This window comes from Talpa europaea (assembly GCF_964194135.1).
Source record: "Talpa europaea genome assembly, chromosome: 3".
In the NCBI taxonomy this organism is placed as follows: Eukaryota; Metazoa; Chordata; class Mammalia; order Eulipotyphla; family Talpidae; genus Talpa; species Talpa europaea.
In genome coordinates, this window is record NC_140069.1 from 2,399,487 (window position 1) to 2,415,396 (window position 15,910).

Sequence of the window (15,910 nt, forward strand, 5' to 3'; positions counted from 1 at the left end):
AAAAAATTATGTGCCTTCTGTGCTGCTTCCTTTTATCCCTAAAGCCACTTTCCGAATTATCTAGCACCGACCTAAAGTTTGTCGCTGCCCATCCAGCCGGGTGATTTAATAGGAATTCATATATGTTGCCTCTCTTACTAGGTGTTTTCCCCCCAAGCACCAGATACTCATCCCGGTAATAGGAAAGTTTTTATTTTAATTCTGTAGTTGTATTTCTGCAATCTGAGCAGCATAACCACAGAGAATGTCACTTTTCACATTGTACTTAAAAGGCTTGTTTAAAATAATATCCAGGAAATGGACATTGCAGCCTCGGGAATAACCGTGTTGTCTAAATTAAATGTATTTGCTTCAGGGCTTGCCCCATCCAGACAGGAGACCTCCGTGAGCATCCCGAGCTTGCACTAATTGATGTGCGTTTGCTAATAGTGATTTTGATCTTCAAGAGCAAAGTCAAAAGAAATAAAATAGTTTTTTGAGCAATGTGGGCAAACATATGGCAGCTCCTTATTTTCTGAAGAAAAAAATGGAAGCACCATTGCCTGCAGTGGGGGTGTAGTAAGTGGCTGTGTCTGGCTGGAGTAGCGGTCTTACGTGGAGCGGAACCAGAGACGGAAGCAGAGCCTGATTCTCGAGGACCTTGTGAGTTACCAGCCAGCCTGAGGAGTGTGCTGAGCTTCCCGATGCTGAAGTGAGACCTTCAGTGTCCAAAGGACATTGATCTCTTGGAAGGAAGGCAAAGGCACCAGAAATGGTAAAGAAGGAAAATGGTTAAGATGTCCTTTCTCTGTGATAAGTATTTATGAGATCAATAAAATTTATCTCCCAGGCAGTTTGGGTAAAAATGGGTGATAATGCGAGTAAATAGAGTTGCTTAGCCTCATGCTTGTCACAGTCATATGATCATAAGTACTAGTGATACTCATTTTTAAAAAGAAAATATTTATGCATACAAGAACTGGGGTACAGGCCAGAGGTGTGGTGGGTGAGAGGATTCACCAGAAACAGTGGGAAACATGAGGACTGACTGAAATCCACTGCTGAGGGGAGCAGCGGGGAGACCAGGGAGGTCTGCTGCACCAGGTGGGTCAGCTGCCTGGCCGGGGATCAAACTCGTGCTGCAGTGGCTGCGGACAGCTTCACAGGTTGCGTCTTACCTCCTTGTGCCACCAGGGAGGCCCACTAGTGGTACTTATTATTGATCACTCTGTGGAGTCTGTTTTAGGATTGTAGCAGGAGGGTGGTGTCTGGAGAGAACTCTCCATTCTAGCAGGCACGTTGTGGAGGGGCCAAGTGGGTACTGGAGAGTAGAGAGGCGGGCTGAGACCCTGCAGTGAGGCATATAGGGAGCCCTGGGCTGGGCTCAGTTCACCAACCTGTCTCAAATTCACAGGGTTCAGGGATAAGGCGTGCTCTCCCTTGGACCAAATATTTCCACCCAGTTCAAATGTGAGACATTATACCGAAGCCCCATTGCAGTGTTGATATTGTATGAGGTTGCAAGTTAGACTGTGGTGTAGAAATAGCAGTTTCCATGGTCAGTGGGCACTGATAAGGTAGTTGGAGGATGGGCTACTCAGGAGGAGGCGCAGGAGTGTGGAGAGATGGAGCTAGATACTGGATAAAGCACCTGTGTATTTCGCCCTGGCGCTGTCCCTGGCGCTGACCACCGAAAGCACTTAGGAAAATTAAGGCAGGAAAGCGGATGGGCATCCTCTTGGCCCTTCCTAATAACTTGTAAGTGCAGACTATTAAAGACGCCTTTCTCTTGGGGGATGCTTGTTTCTAGAAAATTAATCAGGCTTTGCCTTCATGCAGAACTGGTAACTCAGCCAAGATAGATTTGGAGGCAAGTGGCTCATCCTTTCTGAGACCCTCTGTTCCTTTTCTGTAAAAATGGCTAAAGAATATTTACCCCCCCCCCAAAGGACTCTTGTAGAAAGACATCATCTTAGGGGACATGTTTGTTATTCAAAAGGTGTCCTTCCATGACCCCCCACTTCCTCACACATTTCTTCCTTGGGCCCTTGCTGCACCCCCCCCTGCAGTGACCCTCAGGGCTAATGGCTGTTGCCATGGTCCCTGAGGTCCGGCGTGGGCAAGGAACCATGCGCGCAGGGGGAGAACAGCAAACTCCCTAAGATGCAGAGAAGCCGAATGCCTGCCAATAAATAATGACCACCAGAAGCTGCCACAAAGATGATTAAAAGAAATGCTGACCACCTGGAACCTTATCTCGCTTTCTCAAGGCCCATAAACTTTATTCTGCTACAACTGTCTCTCTAAAAACTTTCCTTTTTCTGGTCATTGATTGCTAATTAAAAAACATACCTAATTTAATAATTAGGCTAATGCAAATGAAACATTACTAAACACTGTGTTATAATAGAATTGTTAGTTTAATAATCTTTCTATTATGTGCTTAACTTTAGTACCTTTGATATTAACTGCATTATAAAATAAATTCACCCATGACAATTAATTATGAGTAAAAATGATAGTTAGTGCAACTAGAAAATAATTATATAAAACAGTAGAAAGAATTTATAGCCTGTCCAATTAGGAATGAGGCTAGGTCCAGATGTAACTTCGGACATAAATCACTGCCCTGTCAATTAAGCTAAGCCTATGAGCAAACTGATCTCTTTGATGTTCACTGTTCCTATGCTTTTAGAAAAACATATATATACTGACCACTAGCTTAATAAAGACGCACTCAGATTTTCACTCTCTTGAAGTGTGTCTGTGTGTCATTTATTCATCGAATCCCTGACCACCCTGCGCAGTCTCTCAACCCTGAGACGGCCTCATCGTCCATCGCTGTGCTGGTCCGCGGCAGGCCCTGTTGGAATCTGGCCCAGAATGCCTTGCAGCCAAAACAGATGCTCAAGTCAGTATTACAGGATCGAGCTCATGTGCCTTCTTTCCTTAATCATGAGCTTGCTTTTTTCTGACTGAGCATTAAGGTACTTTGTTCTTTTCTTGGGGCCATTTTCTAAAAGTTCCAGCTCATTAAGCTGTAAAGTGTAATTTCTTGGGGAAAATGCTAGTGTCACAATGGGACGTAAACATCCAATTGGGCCAGGTCTGGAATAAGAACTCTCTGGGCCAGGAATTCCAAGCTGGGCTGTGGGGCACTTATCTAATATGCTCCCTCCTCCCCTGTTAACACTAATTTGGGTCAAAAGCAGAATTTTGTGCCTGACAAAATGTGAGTGATGACGCATCCATTCCTTCTGGCATTCAGGAGATGGTGATTAAAGACTGCAAGCAGTGCCAGCCCTAAGCTGGGCACACTGGATGGAAACGTGTATAGATATGGTACCCAACAGAGTCTGATTCATTTTAGCTACTTGACAACTATTTGTTGAATTATTGGGTTTTGATGACTGAGTTGATAGTTCCTACTGTCATGGCACTTACACAGAAGTCGGAGGGTAGGACTGCAGTCCAGCTGACCTGACCCAGTGGCACAGCCATTTATACAGAATTGCTGGGGACCATTTATTTGTGTTTGGATTGGATTTATTTTGGAATTTAGAAAGGCAGTAATGTTCAAACTACACAACTATTAATTGAAACTTTAAGTCTCCAGAGTACTTACACAAAGAGCTTATTAGATTATCAAGGTGAGATTCACACTTGGGAAGCAGCCCAAACAGACATTGCCCTGTGGGAGCTTCTCTCCAAACACAAGCCCACAGCTTCTACATGTAGCCAGAAACAGTGAGTCATGGGCACTTAGGAGGTGACTGTTCTTGAGAGGAGGGACTTTCGGCTCTAAATTGCCCAGATCCAAAGACAGACTAATACTAAAGGAAGGAAATGCATGACCCAGTCTCCTCCGCGTGAAGAGATGCGAAGGCTGGACATCATTAAATATTTACTTATCTGAAAATACTGACTTGCACCTCAGGCAATGTAGAATTTTGCATGCAAGGTGCAGCGTATGGAGATGGTTGTTTGCTGGCCACACTGGGATGGGGTCCCCAGGAGGTTTTCTATGGTGTTTACATAAGTAACACTTATTAGGGTGCATGGGGAAGCCCCTCTGATCAGACTATTAATGGTGCTGCAACATAATTGTGTGAATATGCATACAGAATGGGCTAGCTGGGGTTGTAAACACTGCATCAATGCCAATGCAGCTGGCACCAAGCCCCACGGCAACAAGTGTGCCAAACGCTCTGTTGCATGATCTCACTTGGGCGTGTCCTCCGTTACCTGGAAGCTCTTCCTGTTACCTCTCTATGTCGAGGAAGAGACTGGAGCTCAGGGACTTGTCACTTTAAGTCAGCTGTTAGTAAGGGTGGAGGTCAGACCTTAATCCCAGGCATTTGTGGGACTTTACTATAATAACCACTATGCTCGAAGGCAGAAGTTACATTTCGGTCATCCCGCCCTTCTCTGAAAAAGTGATCAGAAAATATAGGTGGATTGATTTGTGAATTTAGTGGTGGTGTGGGTACGTGGTCCAGTCTGAGTTGTGGTCAGGATGGGGGCATGATGAGTCAGGAGAAAGCACAACAGAACCTACAATGGAGTCACGTGGGAGGGGCATGTTGTCATGAGCACATTTGGTGCTGTGGTCAAGGTCGGGAAGGTCAGCTTTGAAAGCTGTGTGACCACTGCTGGAGGCTGCGGCTCCCGTGTGGGGACAGGTGGGGGATGGGCTGCTTGGGTGAAGGCGAGACGTGGGGCCCGGGTGTAGGGCAGCGTGAGGGACATAAGCGCTTTTGCACCCTTGCTCTCTCCTTTCTGGAACTGACGTCTTGATCTCATTTTTTCTCTTTCCAGGGGGACCGAGGTGCACCTGGGATTCCTGGCTCTCCTGGCAGCCGTGGTGACCCAGGCATTGGGGTTGCTGGTCCTCCTGTGAGTCCTTATTCACCCAGAACTTCCTTGCTCCTGGCCATACAGCCATTCCCTGCTGGGCCCCAGTGCAGCCTGGGTCTTGCTGTAGGGACAGCCCTTTCCAGCCAACCTGGGTGTGGGTCCCTGGCCCTTAGATGGGTCAGGGTATAGGTCTGTCCACTGTGGGTGGCTGTGTTACGAAATCTGGGTGTGTTTCTTAGGGAAATGCGGTTTGGGGGCAGGTCAAGTCTCATTTGGCTCAAAGGGGAGCAAGAGGACAAAATTGAACTAAAATTTAAACAGAGAGAAAGAAAAGACAGACAAGCTTGGCAAACACTGAGTTGTAAGTAGTGAATTGAAACTGAAAGGATTGGGGAAGGGGTGTGATGTGGGCGACACGGCACGATCTCAAGCAGTCCAGGCAAAAATGGGTGTCTCACTGGCCTCCGCCTCTGATCAGCACACAGGTGCGAGTGTGAGTAGAGCCAAGAGCAGTCCTAACGCAGCCCCAAGGTCAGGTCTACAAAGTAGCCCTTGTGGCTTCGCTTTGATGAATAATTCACCTCAATCAGGAGGTGTGAGTCCGCAGACTCCCTGGAGGTGGTAAATTTAGGAATTATAAAACCTTTATAGGGGACCATGAGGATCAATGTCATCTGGGCCCCCGTCCAAGCTGGAGAAGGCCACCAGCCCTCTGGACCAGCCTCCAGCTGGACGCTCTAGAAGCAGAAGACACGCTTCTCTCAGAGCGAGAAGCCTGGATTGGAAATGTAGGCGGTGATTTCCACCGAGAATAGAAGTTTATTAGACGGGTCTCTTCGCAGAGAACGGGACCGTGGTGGCCTGTCTCCTCCATACAGTACGTCGAATAACCATCAAAATTTAAGGCCAATTTTCAAACCTGGGGTCTTATCTGTTTTGTTCTTTCTTTGTGAAAGTACCATGCCTTGTTAATGCACCTAAAAAATGCTTACTTTTTACTTGACAGCCATTTAGTCTTAGTCCATTCCCGTGGCTGTAACAAAAATGCCACAAACTGGGGAGCTTTAAACAACACGAGCTGACTTCTCACAGTTCTGGAGGCTGGAAGGTCAAGGCACCCGCACATGCAGTGAGGGCCGACCCCTTCCTAGTTCAGGGGCAGTGGCCTATCCTGTGTCCTCTTGGGGAGGGAGGGACGCGGGTCTCCGGGATCCCTTACCAAGGCACCGCTCCCCTTCATGAGGGCTCTGTCCTCATGACCCCCCCTCTCCATACCATCCCCCTGGGAGTTAGGTTTCAATATATGAATTCTGGGAAAAGACCAATAATCTGCACAGCACATGCCGTTATTTAAAAGAAGCTCAAACACCCAATTCTTTTCAAATGTCATCACTAAGCCTCAGAGTACTCTGCTACCCACACGATGTTGTTGCTGTTGTTATTATCATTATTATTTTAATCCAGCCACATGGTCTGACTGGACCCCTACTAAACACAACCAGATATGAACCAGAGCAGATGTCCAGTCTCGGGGTTTTCATTCAAGAAATGCAGAGCACACCCCCAAATAATGAAAGCATTCCCATCCTTCATAGTCTCTCAAAAAATATGTAAGGAAATCCGCCTTATTCCCCACAATGTCTCTTATAAAGTAAGAAGGCCTGTCCTCCCTCCGCGGTGCTCTGGCGCTGCAGGCCTGGCCTCGGGCTTCTCACTTCTTGCTGAAGTTCTCCAGGGCTCTCTCCTCCTGCATCTCCCCCGGACACTCCTTATTCCCGCTCCACCAGAAATGTCCCCCTCACTCTCCTCATGCCCCCAGCAATTGGGGCTAATGGCAAGGTGGCAGGAGGGCCCGGTGGCTCAGTATCTTTCTAGGCGTCCCTGGAAACCATGGGAAAGGCATGTGGGATCTCCTCGGGAATCTCTAGTTTTTGTCTTGCATCTGCTTTCCTTAAGAGAAAGTGTCAGCTAGAAATTTCTGTGAAGAAGACTCTCCACTTTGTGACATCGGCTTTATCTTCTGTCTTTTGGTAACTGGGAAGAATATGGCAAAAGATATAGTGAAGAGAGATAATATTTCACACTTTCTCATTTCTAAACTCCTTTTAATGACACCTGATCTCCTGAGCCAGCTAGGAGTTACCCCCTCGGCTGGAAACAAGTGGTTCTGCAGAACCGTAACTTGGGCCCGTCCCCCCCATCATGTAACGGGGTACTGCATGCCCCAGCCTACCCGCAGGAGTCCCCAGACCTGAATCAGAAAGCCAAGCCACAGAGGTGGACCCCACTCTTGCAGCCGCCCACTTACGCGCCAGCTAAAACTGCCCGTGAAATATGTCCCTGCCCAAGTGGTAACACCTAAAAAGTAATTGGTCGACTCTGGCCAAGAGGCTGTAAATCAACTGTTTAGTATCCTTCCTCCACTTCAACTTATTAAAAGCTTCCGTAGTGGATGAAACCTTATTGAATTTTCATAAATCCTGCCTTTGGCTTGTAGCCTAGGCTACTAATGGCTGGAGACCTGGGGACGGCTCAGGGCTGTGCTGAGAGCAGGTGTATGCAGGGGCGGCGGGAACATGGGTAGGAGCCCCTCAGGAAAGCAGGTGCCCTCCTGGCAGGAGTTCTGTCATTTACCAGCAGGCTCTGTGCCTGCCCTGTCCTGGGTCCAGAAGCATCCGGACACCAGCCTCCTGGTGTCCTGTGCAAGCTGGTTGGATCTGTCATCGGGTGAAGGCAGGATTCTGCAGGAGAGATCTTTGGAACGAGAGTCAAGGGCAAGGCGTTTCTTTGGGGAATGGCCTCAGAAGTCACCACTCAGGGATTGGCGATGTCAGCATGGGGGCGGGAAGCCAGGAGGGTGTGTGAATGTTCAGGCATCCACTGGGCACTCACTGTAGGGTGCTGCGGCAGTTGTCCTGCAGAGAGAGTGACAAGCCACAGGCCTGTGCTCCAGCACTTTTGGCCCATGCTTGAGGGCTGCGCCCAGGAGAGTTGATACCAGGGACTCTCAGCCTACCCAGTGCCTGAGCTAGCATCCTCCTGGGCTGCAGAGAGCCCTGGACGGGAGCCTGGAACGAGGAGCTGCCAGGTTGGTGTGTGTCCGGGGAACATGGAAGGGGGCTCTGATGGTGTCTGCCCCACTAATAGTCCAGGTGAGTGAGCTCGGGTCCACTGGGCGGTGCGGCTTGGCCAGTGGCAACGGCTGGTCCAGGCCAGTGTCATGTAACTGGTCATGTCACACACGGGCCCAGGCCAGTGTCTAGATGTGTGTCACTTCCCACATCCTCCAACCCAGACTCCCACCCGCCCCCCCCCCCGCCCCGCCCCGGGCCTTCAGGAGAGAGGGATTATTTCCATTAAGTTCCCCCAGAGAAGGCGCGTCCAGGATGGATCTGGTCCTGTTATTCCTCTGACCCCCTGGTGCCACCCCAGCCTTACACTCCAAGGCCTTTGACTGCCAAGTTAGCCTCACTGCCCGGAGGGGATGGGCTGCCGCCAGCCCGCACATCGCCCGCCGGGGGTGCGTGTGGGTGATCCCTTCGGAGCTTCAGCTTCTTGCTCTAAGACATTAACAAGACACTCCCATTACCCTTCAGGTGGCTGCTGGTCTTTCTTTAGCAAGGTTTGAAAAGCTTAAACATAAGCCTGCTCCAGCCGAGGGCTGCATCCAGGTGCTTGGGGTCTGCAGGTGGAGATTCCCAGGGGCAGCCTGGACCCCGAACCCTCACTCCCAACTCCGCGGGCAGCATCCTGATGGCCAGCTCCCAGCACGCCCTGCCGTGGCAGGAGGAGGCTGCTGGGAGGAGGGTTCCGGGAGGAGGGTTCTGGGAGGACAGTGGCTTGATGACATCGATGGTCAGCCCTGGGCTGGCTGCTGCCTGGGTCTGATCGCCGTGAGGAGGGACCATCACAAAGGTTGTCAAGTCCCTCGTGCTCTAAGCTTCCAGTCCGGAGGGCGTGCGTTCCTGGGCTCCGCTGCGTTCTGGCTACAGCGGGTGCCGTGTGCGTGCTGGAGAGACGCACCAGGCCCGGGGCTCAGCGGCAGACAATCAGGGAGGGGCCGGACAGGAGGCGGCATCAGCACTGGACAGTGTGTCCATGGAGGGGCGTGTGGAGGGGACACCGCCTCTGATGAGCACCCTGGGAGAAATCCAGGAAGGCTTCTGTGGGTGGTGGCATCTCAGCTGAGTATGGGACTCTGTGTCCAGGTAGAAAAGGCAGAGCAGGCTGGAGCGCAGACGCTCAGCGTAGCAAGGGCCCCGGCGCAGGCGCAGCTCTTCTCTACGCAGGAGGGAGCGGTACCCTGGAACCTCACCCGGGGAGTGTGGAAGTACACAGCCTGCGCACATTCCAGGCGGGGCACACCTGTGTGCACCTGTGTGCGCGTGCTTGTGTGTGACGCCTTGTGGGAGCAGGAAGCACTTGCATCAGCCCACCTGCCCCCCGAGTGCCCCGGCTCCCGAGCAGTGAGCACCAGCACGTCTAGGGACAGATGCTGGGATGTGGCTCCCACCCCGCACCTGAGCTCCAGACCAGAGATGGACTCAGGTGTGGGAACGAAGTGGGTGCCAGGTAAGGAGGTACCAGTTCAGGGGCAAATGGAGAAGGTTCCAGAAAGCTTTTCACATTTCAACGTTTCTGGGTGGATGGCAGCTGCGGAGACGTGTGGCTGAGAGCAGCAGGGTCGCTCCTCCCGGGTGGGGGCTGTCCCCTGGCAGGAACGCCCCGCAGTGCGGTGAGCGTCGCCTGTGGTAAAGGACAAACCGACACGCGGTGACCTAGTGGGCTCGTTAGGGACGCGGTGCAGGCAGCGTCCTGTCCACACGCGAAGACACAGGGTGTTTGCAGGCAGCAAGCGGCGGCAGGATGAACCACTTAGGGAAGGTCGTGGCAGGTGGAGCCGCTCCCCAGGGGCAGCGCAGACGGCCTCAGGGCGCGGCGCATGTGCCTCGGGTGACTGTGGGGAGAGGCTGAAGCTGCCATCGGTATCCAGTCTGGGGGGACCTGGTGTGAGCAACCCCATTGGGCCCTGTTTTTTCTGTTTGCAAGAGTCGCTGCTTTACTTACTGTGTGTGCTTGTTCCCAGGGCCCCTCTGGAGCGCCCGGAGACAAGGGACCCCCGGTACAGTATGGATTCAATGGGGGGCTGGCTTTCCCCGGGAGGACGCCTGCTCTCTCGGTGGAAGTGTCTTTTTAACTGGGGGACCAGGGGCTCATGTAGTCTGTAAAGCTACAACTGGGCAGTGGCGGCTCCAGGAGGGGCATGGCCATGGTGGCGGGCAAGGCCGGGGCAGCGTCTGCTCCGCCGTCCCCCTGTGGTGGGGTGACAGTGTGGCCTGCGGCATCTCTCCCTTGCACGAGGATGGCCCTGGAGTCGTGAATTAGGCCAAACGGCCAGAGGAACCTGCTCCGAGTCCTGGCTCCAGCGCGCCCAGCCACGTAGCGTGAGCGCACGAGCAGGCGTCCTTCCCCTGGGTGGCCGCCATGGCAGGCCCGGGCCTGCAGAGACCCAGACTGGGCACATGGGGGGGCAGCGAGCCGGCTGTCGGCGGACATGTGTTCCTCTTCTTCTCTAGGGATCTCGAGGCTCACCTGGATTCCCCGGCCCCCAGGGACCAGCCGGCCAGGACGTAAGTAAAGAGACAGGGTCCCCACGGTCAGGGTTCTTGCACGCTCCCCGGAAGCCCGCCCTGCCGTCCCCTGGCTCCCTTGGCACACAGCGGCTTCGAGGCCTGGTCAAGGCTTCCCAGGGCAGCCTCCTTCTCCAGCCCCCTCTCCTTCCCCATGGACATTTGGAGAGGTTTGCTCGTCTACAATTGTGCCCCATTCATGCATCCTGTCAAATTCTAGTTCGTGTGCTTGTGCTTTCCATAACCTCCTAGGCCTCTCCTCAGCGCCCCCTCCTTCTTGGTCCCTTTTCTTACACACCCAACTGGTCATTTCTGCTCAGGGCTGCTCAGATCCGGCACCCCCTCTCCAGGGCTGGTTCCTGGCCCTCCTCCCACCCAGGGGGCTCCGGCGCATCCAGTGTTCCCAGGGTGCCCCTGTCCCTGCCTCTGGTCATCGCTCATCTCCGCTCCCTGGCCTGCTCGGCGGCCGGGCCCTCGGGGAAGGGATGGTGCGGGCGGGGCCAAGCTAACGCCAAGAAGGGAGGGCCCAGCGTGCTCTGCCCCTGTGGTCCTGGCTGCCCAGCGCCTGGACATTACTCCACGCGGACTCCCCCGCCCGTGGAGATGACCACGGGTCCTGCAGCGCAAAGACATCCTGTAGCAGGAGCAGAGCGCGCTCGTGGCCCTGCGCTGCCTCTTCCTGTCCGGGGAAGGGAGGACAAAGGGCCGCCCTCCCTCTCTGCCGGCTTCTAGTTCAGGGAGGAGAGTTGTCCCCTCGGCCCTGGCCCTGCCGCCAGATATCCTAACGTCCCGCCCCACTTCCAACACCATGTTCCTTCTTTTTAAATTTATGTATTTGTTTTCTTACATCGCTGTTCATTTAGGGCAGCATCTGGCGCCTCCCCCGGCGTCGCCCCTGGGTTCTCCCACCACCGCAGCCCCGCGACCCGCCCGCAGGCCCCCGTGCGCTTCCCACCCGTTTCCACCCGTCTGCTCCTCCCCTGCTCCTGCCTCAGCTCTGTGGCTCGCAAGCTTTGTCTTCCCCCTGGCCTTAGTCCGGGTTCCCTGTGTTCCACACGTCCCTGCAGCCGCCCGCTGTTCCTCTCCCCCGACGTGTGTCCGTGACCGTCACCCTCCCCGCCTGCGCCGACGTCACGCTCTGCGCCCGGTGACGGAGGCTCCCTCCTGCGGGGCTGGCCCTTCCCCCTGTGCTTGGGAAAGAATGCTGAACGTTATGATGTGCGTGTGTGTGTGTGTGTGTGTGTGTTTGCGTGTGGGTGTATATGCTGTGTTGTATGTGCTTGTGTGTGTGTGCACGTATGTGCATGTTTGCGTGTGTGTGCGCGAGACACTGGATGGATTGTTGTGGTTGTGAGTCAGGCAGGAGGACCAGGGCGGCGGCTTCCTCTTCTAAACGCACCACGCGTTCTCTTCTGGAACCCCTGGATGCTCCTTCCAGAGCGGGAGGTTCCCGGCGCGAGTCTTCGAGGTCAGGCGGTGTTTCTCCCGCCGCATTGCGCTGGGCAGACATGGGGGGGTGCATGGGGGCTGCAAGCTTAGCTCAGCTGATGTTTCCTTTCTTTCTTCTTTAGGGTGTCCCAGGAAACCCAGGAGAAAGAGGGCCTCCTGGCAAGCCAGTATGTCAGCTAACTGTTCTGGACGAGTAACAGCAGCCAGGGCTCCGGCAAGATTAAAATGTGACTCAGACAGTTCAAGAGACTTTGAAAAGGGACTTTTAGAAATCTGTGAGTGGGGGTCCTAATCCGAGGCGCGGTGAAGCCGGAGACAACCGTGGTGGGGAGCCACGCTGCCAGGTTTCAGGTCAAGTGGGAGCGAGGGCGGTGGGAGAGAAGCAGCCCACGGGCGGGGCGCCGGGGCGCGTGGTCCAGAGCGGGGGAGCTGCGTCCCTCCTAGTTTCCCAATGGCACCGCTCATCGGCCCAGCAGGACAGTGAGCCTGTAGCGCATTCTGGGGTGCAGCCTCCCGTCCCGGGCATGGAGGGAGAGGACACACGAGAGTGGACTCTGCATGCGGGCAGTGGCCTCACGCATTGCAGATTTCTAACTGGCCGTTTCCTGCCCCTTTGTTCAGGGATGCCAACCCTCCCAATGCCCACTCCTCTAGGAGCAGAAACTTCTGTCCTCTCTCAGTGAGGGCAGGGGAAGCCCTGAAAGGCTGAGCCAGGATGGACAGTCCCAAGGGCGGGGTCCTGGGGTGTGGCCAGTCTCCCAGGTCCTAGACCTTCAGGCGGCCTCCGCTCGTTGGCCAGTGCCAGAGGCCAGCGGAGTCGGTGGCCAGGCCATGGGGGCTCACAGAGGGAACCGTGAGGCAGGTCTGGGAGAGCGGGGAGAGCGTGCAGATATCGGAGGATGGGTCCTGGGGAGGACACCCCTGGGATGGAAGGCTGGGGAGCCTCAGGTCTCAGGACGGAGACCGAAGTCTGGCTCCAGGAACCATGTGCCCACCTGGGCAGACACTTCATCTCAGGGTGGATCTGCAAGCCACCTGCTCCTCTGTGGGCGGGGCCTGTAAGCTAGGAACCCCGCCCGGAGCCTGCTGTGGGCTCAAGCTCTGCTCTCCCTCATCCAGACTGCTGGACGCAGCAGAGACCAGCGCGGGGTTCTTGCCTGTTTGGAAACTTTTCCAATGGGATGAGGAAAGGTCGTGCTGGCAGCTAGAGAGGACTTCCTCGCTCACCCTTGCTCCTCATAGAGTCCACTTCACGCCCAAGGGCCAGGCCCTGCTGAATCGGGTGGAAGAAGAAGGTGCAGCCAGAGCTAAACAGGGTTTGGGTGACCTCCGCCAAGCCAAGGGGTGGACACCTTGCTGCAAAGAGAACCAAGTCAGCAGAGTCCAGCTGCCAGTGTGGACAACTGCGCGTCACCCAGAGGGCACGGGGCGGGGGCGGCAGAATCAGAGAGGGAGGACAGGGGTTTGTGCTTGATGACTTTTAAATTTGCTGGAAAGAGCCCCCTGTGCTCACAGCCCAGCAGTCGCGCGGGTCTCTGTCCAACCCTCCCAGTCAGCTAGGCCTCGTTCAGGAGTCCCCAAGGCCATCCCCAAGTTCAGAGACTCCCTAGAAGGACTCCCAGAATTCAGGAAAGCTGTGACTCTCACAGTCATGGTTATGACCGCGCGGAGACGCGCGCCGAGAGCAGCACGGGAGACTGAGGCTCGGCAGCGTCCCTGAGAGCTGAGCCTCAGCGTCTCCTGGGAGCCTGCCCCAGCAGCCTCCGGGCTTCGTCGTGGGGTGATGAGTGTTCTCGGGGATGCTCGGCCTTGCCAGCGAGGGACTCTCACCCAAACCTTGGTGTCCAGAGATTTTACGGGGGTCCCATAGTCGTGGGACCCCTGGGTTGATGGCCTTAGTGACGCAGTTGCTGGTCCCTCCAGAGGTCACACTGACCCAAGGACCCCACCCTAAATCACAGCCTCAGCGTCAGCTGCCTAACTTGGCCAAGACGCTAGGTAAACAAAGACACCTTCTCAGGAAGGGCACCCCAAAGCTCAGAGGTTACCCTCGGGAGCCGGAAGGAGCGCACCTCTCTGGAATGGGTAGGATGCCCAGGCTGCTGGCTAACCCTTGCCTGCCCGGCCCTCGCCCCCCAGCCTCCGTGGGTGGAGAACGGGGCCCTCGGTGCTGTGTTCGTGGGACTTGTGCCGAGAATCGCTCTGTCCAGAACTGTCTTCCCTAGAAGCAGAGGCTCTGGGGCGGGGGGGGCGGGGGATTCTTGGGCCAATGATTGACTCTCAGGTGAGACCCACGTGGTGGGAGGGAGGATGAGCCGGGGTGGGGGTGGGGGGTGCAAGGTGTCCTGGAGGGAGGAGCCACGGCCTCCCCATCTCGACCCCAGGGGCCGCTCTCACCCCCACCGCGGGCACTGGCTGTGCCCAGCTGGCGTTTCAGGCCTGTGTTCTGGCAGCTGGTGAAGGGCAGGTTGGAGTGAAGGGGACTCTGGGCACACACCGTCTCCCCCAGCTGCGGGGCTTCTGGCCGTTAGCGCTCTTAGCCCTGCAGACTTGGAAGTGACCCAGCACGTGTGGCCGGGGGCTCAGAGGCTCATTCATGCGCCATGGCCCCCGTCAGCAGACACCACCCCAGGCAGGCCCCGTGCCTGTCTTCTCGAGCCCTGGCTTGCGAGAGCTGCAGCCGTGAGGTGTCCCCAAGGTCGCGTGCACCTGCACGAAAAACTCACTCCTTGTTCTCTCCCTTCGCAGCCACCTCTGGCCGCGTGGCCTAAACGCTCACTACACAGAGAACTTGACCCACAGCGGGACAAGGTCCCAGTGCATAAAAATGTCCCGATGTGGACAATGTGAACCCTCTGCTCTTAACTCCCCGCGGAGAAACAATCTTCAAAATAAAGCCTCTTTCCCCTTTTAATGTTTTGATAAATGAGTATTGCAGAGGTTGCCTTCCCCGGAGGCTCGCTCAGGCCACTCAGCTTTGGGCTTAGCGTCCGCAGCACAAACCAACTCTCTTCAGGGCTGGTTGCTTCCTCGCACCCCCAAATCCAAGTCTTTCCAACCCCAGGACCTCTTGATTTTCTCCACTTGCGATAGTCAGAGGGTTGAACGACTTCTGTGGCTCCAGCTTCGGGAGGTCGAGGGACTGTCTGAAGCACCGATCTGAGTTAAATCTTGTGCTTCAAAGACCCGCACCACCCGCAGATGCTTGGGATGCATGTGTGCACGTGTGTGTGCATGTGTGCATGTGTGTATTCATTTATTTTTACTTTGACAGGGCGTCTCTCCGCTGCTGTCTCCAGAGGACATAAAGCTCTTGGTGAAGGTAAAAGCATGACGTCACTGTGCATGCGCTTTGGAGCTGGAGATGGGGCGAGAGATTGCATTTTTGAGCTTGAGCACCTGTGTGACTGCATTCCAGGAACACTGGGTGAGATCTGCCGGTGTGCCCACAGCGTGCTAATCCAGCCCAATAAGAGGGTTGCTGGCTACCTGTCAGCTCACATCTAAGTTAATTAAATGAGGTTCAATTCAAATACGGGTCCTGTCCACACTAGCCACATCCCAAATGTGTGACGGCCACGCGTGCCTGCCGGCCGCCCGGGACAGTGCACGAGGAGGGCCCCGTTCTCCCGGGCAGTGCTGTGCTGGCCCTGGGTGTGCATCTCGTGCTCGCTGCTCACAATTATTCCTTGAGGGCTGCACGCTTCATGTTCCTGTTTCGTGCCCGAGAAGCCTGGCACTGTAAGGGTCAGGGACTTTCCGAGACTAGAATCTGCTGCTCGCTGACTCCAGAGACAGACTTGTAAGCCCACGACGGTCAGCCTCGCGTTCTGGAGAGAGGGCCTGGCCGAGTGGGGCGGCAGGTGTGGGCTGCTGGGCCTTTAGTGTGGGTGCGAGTGCAGGGCTCCGTCTACTCTCCGTGAGCGGCGAGGATGTTCTTTCTGCCAAGATGGGGCAGGGCACGCTGATGGCCAGGCACTTGGCCAAGGACCTCG

At 55.0% G+C, this 15,910-nt stretch overlaps 1 protein-coding gene across 1 annotated transcript in view; it reads left to right on the forward strand.

Moving 5' to 3' along the window:
* The window catches only part of COL22A1 (collagen type XXII alpha 1 chain), a gene marked incomplete at its 5' end in the record, with an annotated part of 143,579 nt that overhangs the window by 86,164 nt on the left and 41,505 nt on the right, over positions 1-15,910 (forward strand). Inside the window, 5 exons of the mRNA XM_084229743.1 lie at positions 4,798-4,875; positions 9,923-9,958; positions 10,413-10,466; positions 12,038-12,082; positions 15,190-15,237. Of these exons, the coding sequence (XP_084085869.1) occupies positions 4,798-4,875; positions 9,923-9,958; positions 10,413-10,466; positions 12,038-12,082; positions 15,190-15,237 (261 nt within the window). The remainder of the gene's footprint in view (positions 1-4,797; positions 4,876-9,922; positions 9,959-10,412; positions 10,467-12,037; positions 12,083-15,189; positions 15,238-15,910) is intronic.